At 41.4% G+C, this 18,887-nt stretch overlaps 1 protein-coding gene across 1 annotated transcript in view; it reads right to left on the bottom strand.

Moving 5' to 3' along the window:
• Window positions 1-1,100: 1,100 nt before the first annotated feature.
• The window catches only part of LOC145982852 (sensory neuron membrane protein 2-like), a 49,022-nt gene continuing 31,235 nt past the window's right edge, over window positions 1,101-18,887 (bottom strand). The window contains exons 4-8 of the mRNA XM_083116214.1: window positions 14,950-15,161; window positions 8,804-8,979; window positions 5,739-5,857; window positions 2,861-2,986; window positions 1,101-1,556 (exon numbers count right to left, since the gene is read on the bottom strand). Of these exons, the coding sequence (XP_082972340.1) occupies window positions 1,389-1,556; window positions 2,861-2,986; window positions 5,739-5,857; window positions 8,804-8,979; window positions 14,950-15,161 (801 nt within the window). The 3' untranslated portion in view covers window positions 1,101-1,388. The remainder of the gene's footprint in view (window positions 1,557-2,860; window positions 2,987-5,738; window positions 5,858-8,803; window positions 8,980-14,949; window positions 15,162-18,887) is intronic.

Raw genomic sequence — 18,887 nt, 5'->3', positions numbered from 1 at the left:
GCAAGCCGCTTTGACCGCATCCAGGGTTCCGTGGTGGTGTCCTTTGAGGGCTGTTTTCACTCTGGGAAAGAGGAAATAATCTGCAGGGGCAAGGTCGGGGCTGTAGGGAGGCTGAGGAATCGTTGTGATGCCAGATTTCGTCAGGAACTCTCTAACCACGAAGCACGTGTGACATGGCGCATTGTCATGATGGAGCTTCCAATCGGCGGCAATTTCTGGTCGCACTCGGTTGACCCGTCTCTTCAACCTTTTTAACACCCCCACGTAGAAGGAGCCATTGACTCTCATTCCTGCAGGCACACATTCCGCGTGGACCACACCTTTCTTGTCGAAAAACACAATCAGCAATGCTTTGATTCTGGACTTGGACATGCGCGCCTTTTTTGGTCGAGGCGACTGCGGAGTGTGCCAGCAAATCTCGCACACGTTGTTCGTTGTCTCTGGTTCGTGCGGTTGACGGGCGTCCTGCGCGGGGTTCGTCCTCCACGCTCTCCCGGCCTTCTTTGAACATTTTGTGCCACCGAAACACTTGCGCTTGTGATAAACTGTCAATGCCGTACGCTTGCCGAATCATTTCCAGCGTTGCTGCACCAGATTTTCCAAGGCGCACACAAAATTTGATCGCGTACCGCTGTTCCATGCTTTGCTGCATTTTGCTCTTGCACACACTACTTTGCAGACGTCCACGCCACGCGTGATCATGCCTCAACGGACGCCAGCAGGCAAATGCCGCTTGGAGCGCTTTCAAGGTCACACCCCCCACTACCGACTCCAATCGGTCCCAGCGCGCTCTGACGTCTAGTCGCGGCAGAAAAAAAATATTCTCATTACTTAAAATACAGACTCTGTAAATGCAACCTTATGTACGGAAGGAACAACAAGCTGCACGTGTCGCTCGGACTTGACCGTTTTCTCAATAGCGTGCATATTGCTGATTCGGTTTGTTGTTCGCGCATGCACGGTGAATCCTTATTTGTAGACTGAAGTTGCTCGTGTCGCTTCGGTCTGAAGTCTCCTTTGAATATGGAACTGGTATGAACTTAAACAACGAAAATAAAATATTCAATATTTTTATTCGTTTTTGAAAAAAATAGAAGGAATACATGTGCGCAGTATAACAACTTTTCCAAATATGACAATACAATATTTTCAATAATGTAAATACTAAAGAACGTCAGTAAAAAAATATATATTTCTTGTGTGTAACAAAGCAGTGAAACGAGAAAACTACGTATGCCCATCTTCTTCTATCAGCTACAATGTCATGGTTGCATAGAAAAATGTGGGCTTTTAGCAATGGCTGTGCGTGGGGGTAATATATCATGAATCCAGTCTTACTGTCCTCCCTCCATCGATTTCGACAACCGCAAGCTACGTTCGTGGTTGTTTCAAACGGTCTTCACTTTCTTACAGTCCCAGATATACAGTCCCAAACCTACAACAACCAGTACAACTCCCACGGCTATCAGGGCCCACTTGACTCCTTCCAAGATTTTAAGCTTGGATATCAGCATGTCGTCCAACATGTCAACAAGTTCGTCGCTAAGATTCACCCCCTGCAAGAAAGAAAGGAACACGTAACAGTTATTTATTGATAACATTTGAGATTTCTTGTTGTGGAATTGTGTTGGGCTATTTCTTAAACAATGTGGAGACCTTGGGAGTATAACGTCACAGTGAATGAATGGATGTATGTCTAAAACTCTGCAGGTAACCAGGGTTTTAATTGTTCCTGAAAAAAGGGTTCCTGGACCGTATTTAAATTGATGCGGGAAAAAGCTTCCTGGACCGAATTGAAATTCATTCTGGAAAAAAGGTTCCTGGACCGTATTAAAATTCATTCAGAAAAAAGGTTCCTCGACCGTATTTAAATTGATCCGGAATAAAGGTTCCTGGACCAAATTGAAATACTTTACAGATAAAAAGGTTCTTTACGGTCCAGAACCCATTTACGCTTGCTGATTTTCTCTCCTGGACCGGAATTGAATTTATTTAATATTCCTGGATCTTTAACAACCCTGCAGGTAACACCTAGCTTAACACCTAGCGCCAGTCCGGTGCCTTTGACACAGCTCGAGAGAAAGCCGAACGGACGCGTATCTGCTTTCGAGTCAGCCTCTGTTGTTCTGAGAAGATCTGTTGTCACTTTTAACTGCAGTATTTAGACATCAATTCATTCATTGTGACGTTTTACTCCCAAGGTCTCCACATTGTATAAGAAATAGCACAACACGATAACACAACCTAGCAAAGATAACGCAACCGAAACATTGTGTTCAAAAATCTATAAAGAAACTGAATTGGCAACATCTCATTTACTCCGCGTGGACTTGACAAGTACGCCATTGGTGGGAAAGATTTGAAGGGACGATTTACTGGACTCCGCGTTTACTTGACATATAGTTGTCAGACGGAGAACGTATTTCTCGGAGCTTTATTTGAAGTAAAGTGGAGTTCCGATTAGGACTAAAACTATACTCGCAGTTTAAGTTTAAAACACAGTATAAAATAAGCCGACCTCCGTTGCAGAGTGATTTTCTCTGCGTGCTACAACGCTAGGAGGTCATGGGTCCAAATCCCGGCCTGGACATAAATGTTTTTCATATCATCACTCATTCTCATCTTCGCGATTATCAAAAGTGGCCGAAGTAAAGTAACAAAACTAGAGTGTCAAACAGTATTGTGTTATCATTATATACTATCATGTGTTTGTTATTTTTACTATGTATTGTATTGTAATGACATTCTGTTTTTCTAGTCGCCCATATCGAGTACTATAAATGCCAAATACCTCACTCCTTAATTACTTAAGCAGGCTAAAGAAAAAAAAATGTTCTTAAGTTCCATTTTGTTTACTCACCTCGTCAATCCACACAAGCGGAAATAACGTATCCTTAACATCCGTAAAGTACTTCACACCTGCGTACCTCTTCAGATATAAATTGAACTGTACTCTCTTTGATCCCCTGAGTGGTACACCTGTGTGCTGAAACAAGAAAGTAATTGTATGTACTTGTAAATGATGTCCTTTCCTTGCTTCAGCCAGTTCTTGTTCTGTTGAGGTTGCATTACAAAGTTAATGGAATGATGTATTTCTATTTGCCAGTGTTTGGAAGGAACACCTTACTTCTACCTGCCTTACGAGTAACAGTTACTTTTGTTTAGGAATTCTAATTGTAACTAGATACTCTTAAAATTAAGGAGATGTAACTGTAACAGAGTTCGGACATACTGCCGCTAGGTGGCAGTGCTGCTTAGAGTTCATTCTGAGTTCAAGGTAGCTCTAAACTGGCGTGTATGTAATTTTAACTGTTTCCTATTGTGTGGAGATTATAACACTTAAAAATCAAAAAGATAAGAAACGATTTCTGAAGGTCTGCAGCCCTATTTGCTCTTTACTCTAGTGCACTTAAATACATTGTTTTGTATATAATTGCGCTTCACTAATTTACTACTAATTGTCTAAAAGAAATCAGAACTGAAGACTAAAATTGGTAAACGATGTAAGTGCCAAAAAAATTCAAACACCGTTTTTCCACGTTAAACTGTCAAATGTGCCATGCTTTATAATGTGGTAAACGTGAAAAGTGGCTGGTAGCCCTCTAAGTAGTTCAAAAGGGCGTGTAAAGAGGTCGCTAGTGTAAACGTCCCTGCGGGCTGATTGGTGAGCGATGGAAGTGCCAAGGTTACTCAAATTCTCTAACAATAAATTGGAAAAAAAATTATTATTTCAGGTACCAAAACAGGTTTCAGGTTGAGGGTGAGTGAAAATCGTAAACGTTTTAAGTACCAGATATGTGGAAAAACAGTTTTTTGCAATTTCCCAACACTTTCGCTTTTGGCACTTACAACGTTTACCACTTTTAGTTCTCAACTATTCATATTCCTACAACAAAACAGTTACCGTAAGTATATATTTAAAAAACAATAATTACCGTAAATGTACAAGATTTAGAGATTTGCCTTCACATCTGGAAACTCCATTTTACCTACAAATCATACATTGCTAAAGAAAACAGTAGCTTAGTAACAATTACTTCTATTGTTTAACAGTTGAATTGTTGGACATGTAATTTTATGAGTTTACGTTTGTCGCCGATTTGTGTTGTCTCCAGCTATAATGTTAGGCAAAAATATAAACTAGAATTTGAAAGAAATAGCAAGGAAAGTAAGGATGTATTGAAAAATAGCGCTCGTATACACAAAGAAGGTCTAGTACACGGTAAGAAGTTAATTGCAGTTTTGATGGTCAATTTCAGCTGCCATCCACTAACGTAAAAAAACAAGATCATGACTGTTCTTTAAGTATTAATGACCAATACATTGTTAACCTAATTAATGTAATGTCAATGATTCTGTTTTTAAAACTATGTATTGCACATGCAACTTCAATTTATGGTCATTATCTATATTTATTCATGATAACATATTCAAATTTAAATAAAAAACGGCTGTGTCCTGTTTTTGTAAAGTTAAAGATAGAATGTTAAATTTTAACGGTAGAGTATTGAAAACGTTACTGTAACTTCCGTGTACAGTCGTGGAAAGAATCTTTCCTCATAAGACTACTGGTACACTCTATGTGGAAGTACTTTTTTTTTTTCATGTAAGACGTATTCAGTGCAATGAAAATCAAATGTCACATTTTGAAGACACGTCCAGCAAGTAGGGGGTGTGTGGCAGCCGAGTTCTTCACAGCAGTTCGTTACGCCCTTCTTGCACAAGCACAGGTGTCCTCTGTGATGTAGGACCAGTTCATTGTCGGTCACAGCTTGATGCCCAGAACTGTTCCACTCAGCTGTCTGTGGTCTGGGACTCTTCTTAGGCTTTTAACTGGAGACGAGGATGAAGTATCATTTGAGAATGAATGCATGACATTTCTACTGTGAGTGTTTTGTTCACTGTGATGCTGTGGTTATTAAATCGCCCAACCTATCACCTTTCCCGCTCTAGCGATCGCTCGACAGTTCCTGTGCCAATCGAAAAGGAAGGAAATTACCGAGGAGCGAATGGGAAGCATTACGCACGCAATGTTGCCACTTGGTACTTTAATCCCTACTTTTTAGCCATTAAAAAAGTTTATTTTTTACAATTCTTATGGTAGTGGTTGGTTTGTGTGCTGCACGTACACTTGGCCATTCCCGCGTAACTTATTCGCAACATGGATACCACCAACTTCGGGTTGACAGTAGATAGCGATAACACCACGTGGTTTCAGCTAGAAACGTCAGCTTATGGCAATCATGGTAACAGCAACAGCTTATAGTGCAGGAGGCCTTAGAAAGAGCGTTTCGCGGGCTAACAGCAGACGTCGCTCGCACACTATTGCCGATACTCTCGTGTCCTCTGCTCCTCAGCCGAACAAACAGGCCGAGGTAGCAAGAGACAGAGGTCATTCACCCTTCCAGAAGGGTGCAGCGAGCTAGCTGTGGCAACCGGGCTCGCTCATTCTCGGACCTGATTGGTTCTCGCAGACACACCCCCATATTGTCGTCTGCTGTAAGCCCGCGAAGCGATCTTTCTAAGGCATCCTGCACTATAGCCCAAACGCGTTTATTTTAAAACTGCATACCCTCCTCAACCTGAACTTCGTCTGTTTCCCGCCTAAGAGCATGCAACGCCACCATAATAGGCAAAGTAAATCCTACCATAAATTTTGCCCAGCCCTGAATTGACTTGTAACAGTTTCAGGATCGAAATGAGTACGTGAAACTTGATCTTATTTCTTATCAACTTACTGGTTCGATGTCTGCAAATATTTGATGCTTCTCCTTGTCAGGTAAAAGATTTTCAACTCCGTTCTGATACTGGTCGTCAGCCATGTAGAAGTGAGGCTGAGTAAGGAATATTGCAGTGTCTGTAGAAAGAGAATAAATTGAGTTAGATATTTACATGTACCGATGTGACATTTCCTGCCGTTTGTGAAGAACCCTGTAGAAAAATATCACCTTTGCATGTTTTTCGCCAATGCTATAATACTGTCAGGTTTGATACCTAGTGAAGGCATGGTGGTTCTGGTCCAGCTTTAAACGGTAGGTCCAGTCCCGATTGGTCAGTGGATCTTTGAAGACAATTTCCTAAGGTTGCAGTAAAAATAATTGTTCTATTTTGGAACTGATCACCTTACAGAAAATATTGACTACATCCGTTTGCCACTGTTTAAATGCATACGCCACTTTTTTAGTTGTGCATCTCGGCTCATATGCTTTTTCGAATGTGTTCGTATACAGGGTGATTCTCTCAATAAACTTTTCTTAATATTATTTTCCCTGTTAAAATTTGCATACGCATTCCACATATCTTGCAAGACAAGTTTTTCTTAAAATTGATACTGAAAATGGTCTCCTACATAATCTAAAGATTATATAGGTCTTTCTGTTTAATATCTAAACCTGATTAGGGCATTGTAATTTAACTAATTTCCTTGTTTTCCAAACGGAACAGGTGAAGTGTGAAAAAGATTCTCTGCTTTAGGAATGGGAGGCGGCGTGTTGTAAATCAGGGCTATATGGTGGATGGCCCATCAATTCAATGTTTTCACCGGTCAAATACTGAGTTGTTGGGACCGATGTGTAACAACTCGCATTGTCATGGTGAAGAATGATCCAGCGTCGCTGGTTGTTTTTTCTGATTTTCCCAGAAACTTCTGGCAAACAAATGGTTGTGTACCATTCAGAATTGACGGTTCTACGATTCTCTAGTGGCATTGTAGCCACATGTCCATTTTTTCCCCCCAAAAAAAAAACATGCGACCATTTGCTTCGAATTGATTCTTGCACGAACAACTTTTGTTGGGTTTGGCTCATCTTGGAACACCCACACCGTCGACTGCTGTTTGCTTTCGGGCTCATATGCATAGATCCAAGATTCGTCACCTGTGTAGATGTTATACACGGCTTTTGAAGCACCACGATTGTATTTTGTGAGTATTTGTTTGCACCAATCGACACGAGCCTTTTTTTGAGCGATTGTCATATTATGCGGGATCCAACGCGAACAAATCTTCTTCACGGCTAAATGTTCATGCAATATCTTATGTATGCTAGTCATACTAATGCCCAGGGATGCATCAATCTCACGATATGTCGCATGACGATCTTGGTTATCAGTTCTCGCACAGCATCAATGTTTTCTGGCGCAACAATCGATTTTGGACGGCCTTCTTTAGATTCGTCCGTGAGCGAACGACGGCCACGATTGAATTCACTAAACCAGTGATATACAGTGCTTTTAGATGGTGCGTCATCGCTAAAAGTCGAAGTGAATTGATCGATGCACTGTTGTTGAGATAATCCACGTCGAAAGTCGTAGAAAATCATTGCTCGAAAATGTTCTCGAGTTAATTCCATTATTAGCTCCGATGAAATTTTCAAGTCCCTGTAATAAACAAAAATAGCATCCGTAAACACAACGTTCTGGGTACATATACCATAGAAATGTCCAACTTTACGATGGATATATTAGATGTTACCTAGCAACATTAGTGTTGCCAGTTCCGGATACATAAATAGCAACCTATGTAGTACTCCAAATCTTTGTCGCCAGATTCTGTCAACAACTCCTACTGTTTATACACGCAGGAATTTCGTTTCTGTATTTTCGACTAGAGAGAGTTAGTTAATCCTTATTTGAGGACTACATATTTCGTCAAAGGAAGCCATGTGGAATTTGTCTCTGTTTCCAGCTAAGTATGTGAAACAAGCGATTGGAAGTGCCAGCAACAAGTCTACGGATTGCAAGCTTTTTATGTGTTCGTACCGTTAGCCCTAACTACTATGGAGCGTCTCTCAGACAGCGCTGAATATATCATTTAATTTATTTCTCGACCCCCTCTAACTACAAGCGGGTCCTTCTCCATACCTTTCGCTGCCTAGGTCATGAGGTCTTACTTTTATTTTATTTCTTTCAAATCATACTGAATTTTATTTCCGGAGACCTGTCTGTAGAAATTTTTACAATTTGCAATTTTTAAAAAAATAAAGGAACCACTGGCGTACGCAGAGAGGACTGATGGGGCTACACCCCCTCCGAAATTTTGATAAAAATAACATTGTCAAATAATAGTAGTGAAGAACTAGGGGGGGGCAGAGTGGTAGTAAATGCAAACGCCCATTAAAATGACTCCCGATCGCTATTTTAAGAGTGGAAAGTTGTAAATATACGTAATATCTCACTGTGAATGCTGGCCCCCTAGAAATATATCCACCTTAACCATTTCAGCCCATCCCGAAAAACAATCCTGCGTATGCCAGTCAAAGGAACCATTGTTGCAATTCTTTACTGATTTTCTTCTTCATTGCATAAAATGCGTTACGTTTCTTTAACTAAACAATAATATTTTAAAACTGCTTTATAATATTCTTCTGTAACCGTGTCAAGTCAAATGAAACGTGTCAGAAAATGAAAATAGCAAAACACCTAGTTCACAGTTCAAAATCAAAACAGCGGTCTGACAGATCCCTTGTAGTAGTTGTGTGGTTCACTGTCCATAGTAGTTAATGGTTAGTAAGAAAAACTACAGTTAGCTCACTTCTTGTGCTGAGGTTTGATCACAGCTTGGAACTTCAGCCTGTTGGCATGAACCCGATTTCTTGAGCATGGTCGAGTTACTTGTGAAAGAAATGGTGACCGACTCAGGTGAATAAAATCATCAAGGCAGTGGCTGTGGATCTCGATACGGTAACCCCATCTCACCCGATCAGCAATCCCTCAAAAAACGGTTACAACACTGAACTGGCTTGAACTCAACTTTCCACAAAACTTTAAGGTATTAAACACGTTTAGAAAAATGAAAGCAACTTACTTTGGCAACTTGTCAAATCCCAAATCCCTCTTTTGAAGCAAGATTGTTTTTCGGGACAAAAGCAATAGTTTTCTTTGCGCTCTTCAACAGATGCGAACAAATCTTCGTCTATAATGTAACGGTATCCAGGGATCCCCTTGTACTCGATTTCCTTCTCGTATACAATATGCAGTGACCTGCAAGTAAAAACAATTCAATAATAATAATAATAAACAGCAAAGTGCTCCCCTGCGCTTTGCACCACGCCATGAAGGCGTATAGGGGGTGTGGAGTTAGGGTACTTACTTCAATTGTTGGCGACCGAGTGAACATGGTAAACGCGCAGCGTAACGGCATAACTTGCGTGAACGGGGACAGAGATGGAAACGCTGCATCATACACCGGAGAGGAAGGAAGAGCGCCGAGAGACAGGAGGAGGGAAGAAGTTGAAAGCAACGGGGTGCAGAGTGCAACGGGTGCAATTAGCCGTGATCCGCGAATTCTGAAGTACCAAATAAGGGAATGAAGGTCAGAGATCCGGCGGGGCATCTGAAAGGACAAAGGTAAGCAGCAAACGGCCATAGACAATAGTGAGATTGTTGAAGAGAGGGTCAACATCCTATTTTGGAACATTGAGGGCATAAAGGGAAAAGTGGGAAATGCCTCCGTATTGAAATTTCTAAAAGATTTTCACATTTCCTAAGTTGACACTTGGATGCCGGAGGAGGAAACTCCCATGTATTCAACCATTGCATTCTGCAGGGCGTGCAAAGGGTGGGGAAGAGGGGGAGGCACAAAATAGAGGAAATTAATACGGGATGTAGGGGACTTGTTGCTCTCAAAGCAAATCTTAACAATTGGCAACTATGTATCGTAGTGGCTTACATACCACCAAAAAATTCTAAATTCTATTCTGACAAATTCTTCAAAAATCTTCTCATTTGCCTCCAGAATATAACAGAGAAATACCCAAACACAGTAAACAGGAACAAACTATGGGATAAACTGTGGCACATGGGAATGTCGGCGACTGATATACTGTATAGGAGGATGGAGTTCTGTGTCAGGTGCCAGGCAGCAACGGTGACTGAAAATAAAAAATCGGGGGCGGCTGTGAAGCAAGGATCTGTTTAATCCCCGCTCCTGTTTATACTCTATATAAATGACATTGTCACATATATAGAGGGGAAAGACACCGACACCCCAAAGGTCGGGACGGCCAAGGTTTTGGCTCTCCTGTACGCGGACGACGTTGTTCTGATCTCGGAGACAAACACAGGCCTGCAAAGATCGCTCGGCGTGTTGGAAAGATTCAGCCGTGACTCTAAGTTAGAAGTAAATGAGGCCAAAACAGAAATTGTTGTGTTTAAAAATGGGTATGTGTACGGGAAGGGAGAGAAGTGGAACTTTATGGGTCAAGAACTGAAAAGGGTTAAACGGATAAATTACTTGGATACGGACACAATAATGGGAATAACGAGAACACTGCAAAACTATGAAATAGTTCAATAAGCTATACCGAGCCTTATTAACCAAAGACAGTGCAGCTACTTCAGAAAAGCCTTGCATGTCGCAACAGGCACCGCAAACAGCGGGGTACTACGGGAACTGGGGCTTGCGAGGGAGAACACCAGACTAACGTGGACAAGGGTTAAATATTGAGCAACTCTTATAATAGCAGGGGGAGACACTATCGAAGGGAAGGCTCTCATACAACAAGTAAGGGGAGGAGAAATGGACTCGTGGGCAAAAGAAGTTAAAGGTAAACTATTCGAAATTGGGTTGGGATGGGTATGGGAAGAAAAGCACATAGACCAGGGAACACTTGAACTCGTTAAACAGCTAGTAGAAGATATACGTAGATCGGCAAGAAAAAATGATGGAAACTGCAACTAAAATATCACTAGACCTCCAGACAAGGGACATTCGGGAATGGGGACAAGCAAATTATATAAATAAAGTAAGCAAGGAAGCAAGAGAGGGATTAGTATGGCTGAGACTGGCGGGTGGAGACACAGTGCGCTGAAAAGAGAGGGAGGTACATATGAATGTATAATATGTAAGGGGAATGACAGGACGGATCATCTGTTTTCGTGCGCGGGAACGCGCGCCCTGCAGGACAAATGGCTGGAGGGTGTGGATAAAGAAGAAGCACTCAAATTAGTTGTGGAACACGGTGAAGCTAGTGTGGAAAAGTTAGAGAAAGTGGGAGTGATTTTGGTGAAAGTGAAGGAAAAGAGAAGTGAGGCGAGGAAGAAGGAAGAAAGACTGGTAACACAAATCACCGTCCCGGTCCCCGGATGACTTCTTTCATACCCCGGCACGGGGCCAGACGTCACCTTAGGTAGGGGAAACTGGTCGTGTGATTGCCTACGGTCCAGGTTTTATTAGTTCGGTACTGAGACGGTCATTTATTGTCGTACTAGTGGTAGGCGGAGATAAAATACCTTGAAATATTACACTTTTTGCTTTACCTTAGTTGTGTCGACTCGAACAATAACAAAACACAAATAGCATTATACCTGATACCTGAAAAACATCAAATGATAACACAGACGAACGGTAAAAAATATGAATATATTCTATCAACTAAAATATTGGAATTAACAAACGTTTTACAGGTCCCCGTGATTCACTCTCTCATTCATTCGCTCATTCTCACTCCTGGGATGTCACATGGGAATATATATACAAATCATGGATCTAATCGACGTACCATTTCCTTTTTGTTTAAGCATTTATGTGAATTTAGGTCATTGGTCTTTTTGGTACGGTGTTGATACAAACAATACATGCGTACATGGGCATGAACCAGCTGAAGAATACTCTACCCAGATTCTGCTACATCGTGGGATCGTTCATCTTTCCTGAATGCGGGGATTTGCACAAGGTTCCTTTGCGGCGAAAATGTTCCTTTGAGGTCGACCGTGGCGAAGGCTGGTCGCGACGATTTCGGGCGCATTCACAGTCACTAGACGTCGCGTATTCCTTCTTCTCACAAGCGTTGGCTGTACTTTCTCACGCGTCGCACCGGAATCTTTCTTGTGTATCGGGCATCAATCAAACGTCGTCCAGAATGTTTCTTGTGTATCGGGCATCAATCAAACGTCGTCCAGAATCTTTCTTGTGTATCGGGAATCAATCAAACGTTGTCCTGGAATCATATCTCTCTCTCTCTCTCTCTCTCTCTCTCTCGCATTAGGCTTCTGTCGGGCGTTGATCTGGAATCATCCTTCTCTCTTTCTCTCGGGTACCGGGCTTCTGTTGAGGGTCGAACTGGAATCGTCCTTCTTGGCGTCGGGCAATGGTTGTTTTCGCGGCATTGTGCATCGCAGGTGTTGGCTTTGGCGTCGGCTGGCTTCGCCGGATGGTGGTGGCGCAGTGTCGTTGCGGGTTTCGGGAAAAGGGCTACGGCCCCCTTTTTCTATCGTGTTAGCCGCTCATGGTTATGATAGTTCTTGTTTCGTAAAAACAAACCACCGCGAATGCAAACAAATTACACACTGATAAACTCACTATCGATAACTCGCTCATGGTCCGAAAAAAGAACAAAGTCCACAGTAGTCACGCGGGAGTGTAACGCGGAGATGCTCTCTCTACAAAATCCGGATAAAACTGTGTGGTGAATTCGAAGTCCTGCAGATTTATATGAGATTCAAAAGTGTCCGTTGAAAAGACGTTAAGATGGCTTGGCTTCGGTTTCTGGGCGAGATGGAAATCACCCCGGCTCATTGTCTCGAAACGCGGTCACAGGGTCTTCAAGCTTGGGCTCTAGCTGTGAATCCTGGTCTGCTGTGAAGCTCCGATGAAAAGCAGCTCGCCCTCCCGCGGTGAATTCTCTGTTGGTCCTGACGAAAATAAGTCCATTTTTCCTCCGTGTCGAGCCGCTTCGGTTGCAAAAATATCATGTACTTTGCCGTGTTGACGGTTCGTGCTGTGACTCAGAACCTGTCCCCCAACACCAGATGTCTTGCTCGAATATCAATTTTACCATATATGGATTGGAAATATTCAGACTACATAAACCAAACTTCACACTTTACACAAGTCATAATATGATTAAATAAACAAAACGATAAATATCGAACTGTGATTTTATACGTCACTGGATACCGTGACACTGGAAGAAGAACGAATAGAGTGAATGAGCTGTTAGGGGAGAGGAGAGAATGTGTACATAGGGGACAAACTAAGAGACAGCATATAAATATATGTGTGTATTGTAGGAAAATCCAAATGATATGGAGTGCGTACAGCTTATGGCTCGCACATGAAAGAAAAAATCTAATCTAATCTAATCACTTTATACGACGCTGGGTGGGCGCTCTTTTTTTCTACTGTTCTACCGAGAAGAGGAAAACCATCTGGTGCCGTCGTCAAATTTTCGATGGTGTTGTACTAATTGCGAACAGTCCCAGTAGCTAACAGTCCCAGTTGCGAACAGTCATAATTGCGAACAGTCCCAGTTGCGAACAGTCCTAATTGCGAACACATGCTGACTTAACAGAAATAACCTCGAAGTGCTGTATCCTAATTGCGAACACATTTTTCTGCTTTGGGACCTACAACTTTTCACTTGCCGTGTTTTTTTTTAGGAATTCTTAAAAGCGAGTTAGTTCCACCACACGGTTCCACACTTGAGACTGGTCAGTGCAGTGCCTTGTGGGTCACAGTTCGTAGATTGATGGATTGATTGACATGTTTAATTTTCTTCGCTTCTTGTGCTACTTTTAGCTAATTTGCGAAGATGGGGATGAGTGATGATATGATTAAATTGATGAATGGACACTCGGAAACTTCCATTCCGAGGTCAGATTTCGAACAATAATTTCCAAATTTCTTCATGACGTGTGCTCCAATGACTGTTTCTTTCTGTGGGTATGGGAATTTTGGGCATGCATTTTTTCCCCAGTAGTCACTCAATCGTCAGCTGTTAGCAACATGTCGATTAAGTGCTCAGGGTGTAGTAGTTTTTTAGTAGTTTTTGGTCGCTAGTCGGAATATGTCACGAAAATCTACAAACTGCAATAACTCAAAACCCATTGATTTCCGACCCCCGGTGCATAGGGTCAAATTTGTTGCAAATGTGCTCTAGTATTACCCCTTTCCAGGAATAGCTCGAATTACCAATCACCCTGTGTGTATATATATATTAATAATAAAAGTGTGGCCTGTTTTTATGCGAATGCATACAATTCGAAATGAATTTGGAGTTATTTTCGGTTGTGCAAAAATGCTGTAGATGAGAATTTCAATGTAAAGGAAACCGAAGATACTGACGGTGTGTTTGAATTTGCACTAGTCTTTGCTTGCGCTTTACAGAGAATAACACTAATGTTCCACATTCCATCCTCCATCAGCTTTAATCATAGCGTTAATACTTTACCAAGGGATGTTTATGAATGTGGTCCATGGGAGAACAACAGCGTTGTCATTGCTTCCCTCCGCTACGTTTTCTACAACCTCGGTGTGAGCCATTCCGATATATATAACGTACTCGCGGACCTTTTTTAGAAGGCAACTTTAGATCGGTCCAGGTAAAACAGAGAAATCAATTCGGAACCAATATAGAACCTTAATTATGGTGGACCGGAAACTTTTTTCCGGACGAATTTGAATACGGTTCAATTTCGGTCCCGGAATGAATCAATAACCAACTAGGATCGAATATAAACTATGATGGGCAAAAGGTTTGGGTCTTGTTACCAAACCCCAAAGAACCCATAAGAATTTATCAGTTCTTGGACATTTAACAACCCTGCCATAAGGGAACGTTGGCATTATACCATGCTATTAGCGATGTTATAGACGTAATCTTTATTCGGTGTCAGCGTCTGTATCAACATGAAGTGGATGACAGTACACAGCAAAAGCAGAAATGTATATTTAACGATGTTGATTTTTTTGACAATGAAGCAAGGTAGAGGAGTTATACATTTGACAACACGGAGGCACTCGGATACAAGCGAAATTGATGCGAGAGAATAAAAGCAAATGACTACTCATTTTAGTTCCCGAGTTGACAGCGGTCTGTCTCTTTTTGGTATAACTGTAAATCTGACTCTGCTTAAGTCCTCTAATGAAATACACACACACACAACAATAGATGGAAATGTAATTAATAACGCCATTGTGCTTATTAAAATATTGACTTTAGTTTAACTTACCGGCACACGTCTGTAATGAAAATATCTATTTTGTCGTCCTTTGTTAAATATGGGGAATATACGGTTGAGTCGGAACCTTTGATGATGTTGCAATCCTGGTCACTCCACGTGTCGACATACTTGCTGTAATTCCATCCTGCTATCTGACCTATCAGACTGGCATCGTCAACCCCTGTATGAACAGTGTACACCCCATCGTCAGTTGCGTTTTTCTGCAAGTACAGTTATTCGTTAAAGTTTCAAAATGATAATACATACGCCAGGAGTTCCCAAACTTTTTGCTTAACACACAATTCAAATTCAGAAACATTTTATGTGTAAAAAGTACTAAATATTTGAAATATGTGCAATTTCAGTGAAAATATTGGAACACTTCGCTGCCCCCCAGGGCGCCGCGGCGCACGCTTTGGGAACCACTGACATACAGGGCGAGTTAAAAGTCCTTTAACAGCACTTACAAAATCTAAAGGATTTACGATGGTTAAAATTAGTCATGATGGAAACAGGTTATGCCCAGGGGGAACTATAGTTATGTGTGTGCCAAGCCGAGGTCCGTCATATTGTTGGCCGTCATATTGAATTCAACTCGAAAAATTTAAATCAAATTGGATTGGAATTTCACGAGAAATGCTTACCCTCAAGCAACAGCTGGTCAAATGCTGCGTAATGTCATCACTGTTATAACATGTTTTTATTTGGCATCAGATCTAATACTGGGAGCAATATATAACTCTACGTATTTGATGAAAATCAGCTGAACTTGATAAGGTATATTTTGACATATTTTATCAATTTCGCGTTTTTACAACTCTATTTCTTTGTAAAAAAATATTTCTGTACAATTTCGTAATTGTCTTGCATATAATTCGTTATTTTATAATATATTCTTCCTCTTTGTACCTTTAGCGCAGCGGATAGTTTATATTATCGATGGCAGGATAAGGAAATTATGAACGAAGAAATTATAAAAGCAGATGCCGTCTTTTCTTACTAACTAGTACATTTTTTTTATCCCGCCGACAATTGATAGCAGTGTGAACATTATTGAGAAAAAATGTTCTCTGTCATTGTTGTGCAAGTACGAGAATCGCCGAACAGATAGTAAACAAGTTGTTCTAATTTATTCACTTTTTTTTTGCTTCAAAAGTAAAAATAACATTCAGTACATTACAGCCCCTACTCTATCGGCAATCGAGTTCTGGAGTTTCAAGATCACATCAGAGCGTATACGCTCTGATCACATGTTTGAGCCAGTGCGAGTGAATAGAATGCCATAAACAGGAACTTCTGCAGAAAGATTGTAAGTGTTGTTGAACGGAAACGTATTTAGTGTAACTTGTCTGACAAAAATCTTGTAGGCTGTTTTTTTGAAATTCTATATACTTGAAATCCTCCTAAAATATTTGTGTATTGATTGCTGCCACAAGATGATACGTTCATTGTGGAACGAAAATAATATTGAGTGTAACATGTTCTGACAAAAAATTTGTAGGCTGTTATTCAGATTCTATACACAGGGTGTGCAACTTCAAGTTTTAATAACTCCAATTCTAGTTAAAATCTCTCCCCCCCCCAAAAAAAAGAAAGTTGTGTTTGTGTATTGATTGCCTAGATTTACCAAAGCTGGAGCCAGCTGCCAATCATGCTTTAGAATCCACAAAGGTGTAAATCTGACTTAATAGTAAATGAAACGTAGAATAATTGCAGTGAACCTCATGATATTTTTCGTATTTTCTCACTACAGTCTTCGGTTAAAGGGATTCTGACTTCATTTAATACCCCACTCCCACCCTAGACAATCTTCCCTGGAAGATACTGACTTCCTGCATAATGAGAAATTCAAAAGGACTGTTGCGCATATTTTTGGCTTTGCTTGGAATATTTATGCATTTTTCTGACATATTTTTATTTTTATCTGACAATTTTTTTTATGTCATAATTAGATACATATTTTGCTGTTTTATAGGACATAAAGTCCCGGGCCGTAGTCATCAGTAACATTGTAGAGCCTCTCGAGAAATACACTGAAGTGAATTAACTTTCTATAACTATTTCTCGGGTGTCATATAAGTTTAACGTCTTGTACTATTTATTATTCCACCATTTGAGGATTTATCCTGGTAGTAAATAATTCAGAGGTGCGAAGAATGTATTATTTTAAACTACTTGTAAACTTATTTCAATCTTGTATTTTCCACAGACTTTAAAATTATTCTTGGAAGATTATGTCGTCATTACAATAAGAATATACAGGGTGGCTCAATAAGTCACTTAACACCCCCAGTACAATGGCACTGCGGCATGGAACGTGAAAATGGCGATGACCAATCGTTATCAGGCCAAGGGGGAACCACATTGACGTCACCCGCATGGTCGGCAGCCATCTTGATGCCCGCCATCTTGAATTCAACTTCAGAAATTTAAATGGGAAGGGGGTCGTGCGACATATCAAAATGGGCTAGACTTTCACCAGGAAAACAACTGTGACATTTGTTTTCACCTAACTTTAAATTTAAGGGCGATTTCCGCATGGGAGAGTGAAACGTCCTTTCCATTTTTGCTTAAATGTTTATTGTTCAAATAATCGTTAGTATGTGATTATGTGGTATTTATTGTTAGACCAATCACTGAAAATGTCCGGATGTTGACTTACCGGTATGTACATATCTTGTAGTATTGGTTGGCATGGGAATTACGATTGTGTTTTGTCTTTACATAAAAGTTTAAAAAAGTGATGATGTGAATTGATCGTGTCAAGAGTAGCATATTTCCTTTTTCACTGATCTGAACGAAAATGCCACTAACACGTGAGGAACGGATTGCCATCATATAGATGTCAGGGGAGAGAAGTACGCGTGACATTGCCGCAGACTTCAATAACCGCAATCCTGCAAGACAACCGGCGTCACATGTGGCCGTCAGCCAGTTGCTGGCAAAGTTTCAAGATACTGGATCTGTGGATGACAAGCCGCGACATGGACGTCCGAAAACAGCCACGGATGAGGGTACTGCTGTAGCGGTGTTGGCATCATTTGCAAAGTCCCCAACCCGTAGCACACGGAGACTGGCGCTGGAAAGCGGTGTCAGCAGGGGTTCAATTCAAAGGATTGTACGTGACCACCACTGGCATTCGTATAAGATACAGCTGCAGCAGCACCTTAGTGAGGACGATCCAGACAGGCGTTTGCAGTTTTATGAGTGGGCTATAGCACAACTGCCACGTGACCCTGCCGTCGGTAGCAAGATTCTGTTCAGTGATGAGGCTAATTTTTATGTGTCGGGAGAGGTGAATAAGCAAAATCTGCGGTACTGGTCACCCGAAAATCCACATTGGACATATCCCAGCAAGGTGACGGGAGGCAGGAAGCTAATGGTGTGGTGTGGTACTTGGGGTTCGCGACTTGTTGGTCCATTTTTCATTGAGGCCAACTTAAATGCAGAGGGCTACTTGCTTCTGCTCCGGGACTAGATCTTACCATCCTTACTGTCCGAGGATGGAGCTATCCTGAATGGTTCCAGCAAGATGGTGCTCCACCGCACTATGGGATGATAGTCCGTCAGTACCTGGATCAACAATTCCCTCTTCACTGGATTGGTCGCCGAGGGACTGTGGAATGGCCTGCACCCTCACCTGACCTGACACCATTGGACTTTTACCTCTGGGGACACCTGAAAGCCATGGTGTATGCTACGAAAATCAGGGATCTGGCCCACTTGCGCACACGCATTGTGGATGCCTGTACTGCAATAACTCCTGAGGTTCTTCAGAATGTGGTAAGGTCATGGGAGAGACGATTACACGTGTGTGTTGCGCAAGAGGGACGTCATATTGAGCATGTGTTATAACTTTGTGTTATTGTTAACTCTGCAACAATTAAAGTTAGGTGAAAACAAATGTCACATTTGTTTTCCTGATGAAATTCTAGCCCATTTTGATA

Source organism: Lepisma saccharinum, unplaced genomic scaffold (genome assembly GCF_977018435.1).
Source record: "Lepisma saccharinum unplaced genomic scaffold, izLepSacc3.1 HAP1_SCAFFOLD_457, whole genome shotgun sequence".
Lineage (NCBI taxonomy): Eukaryota > Metazoa > Arthropoda > Insecta > Zygentoma > Lepismatidae > Lepisma > Lepisma saccharinum.
Note: the sequence above shows the minus strand (reverse complement) of the source record. Positions and strands in the feature narration are given on the sequence as shown.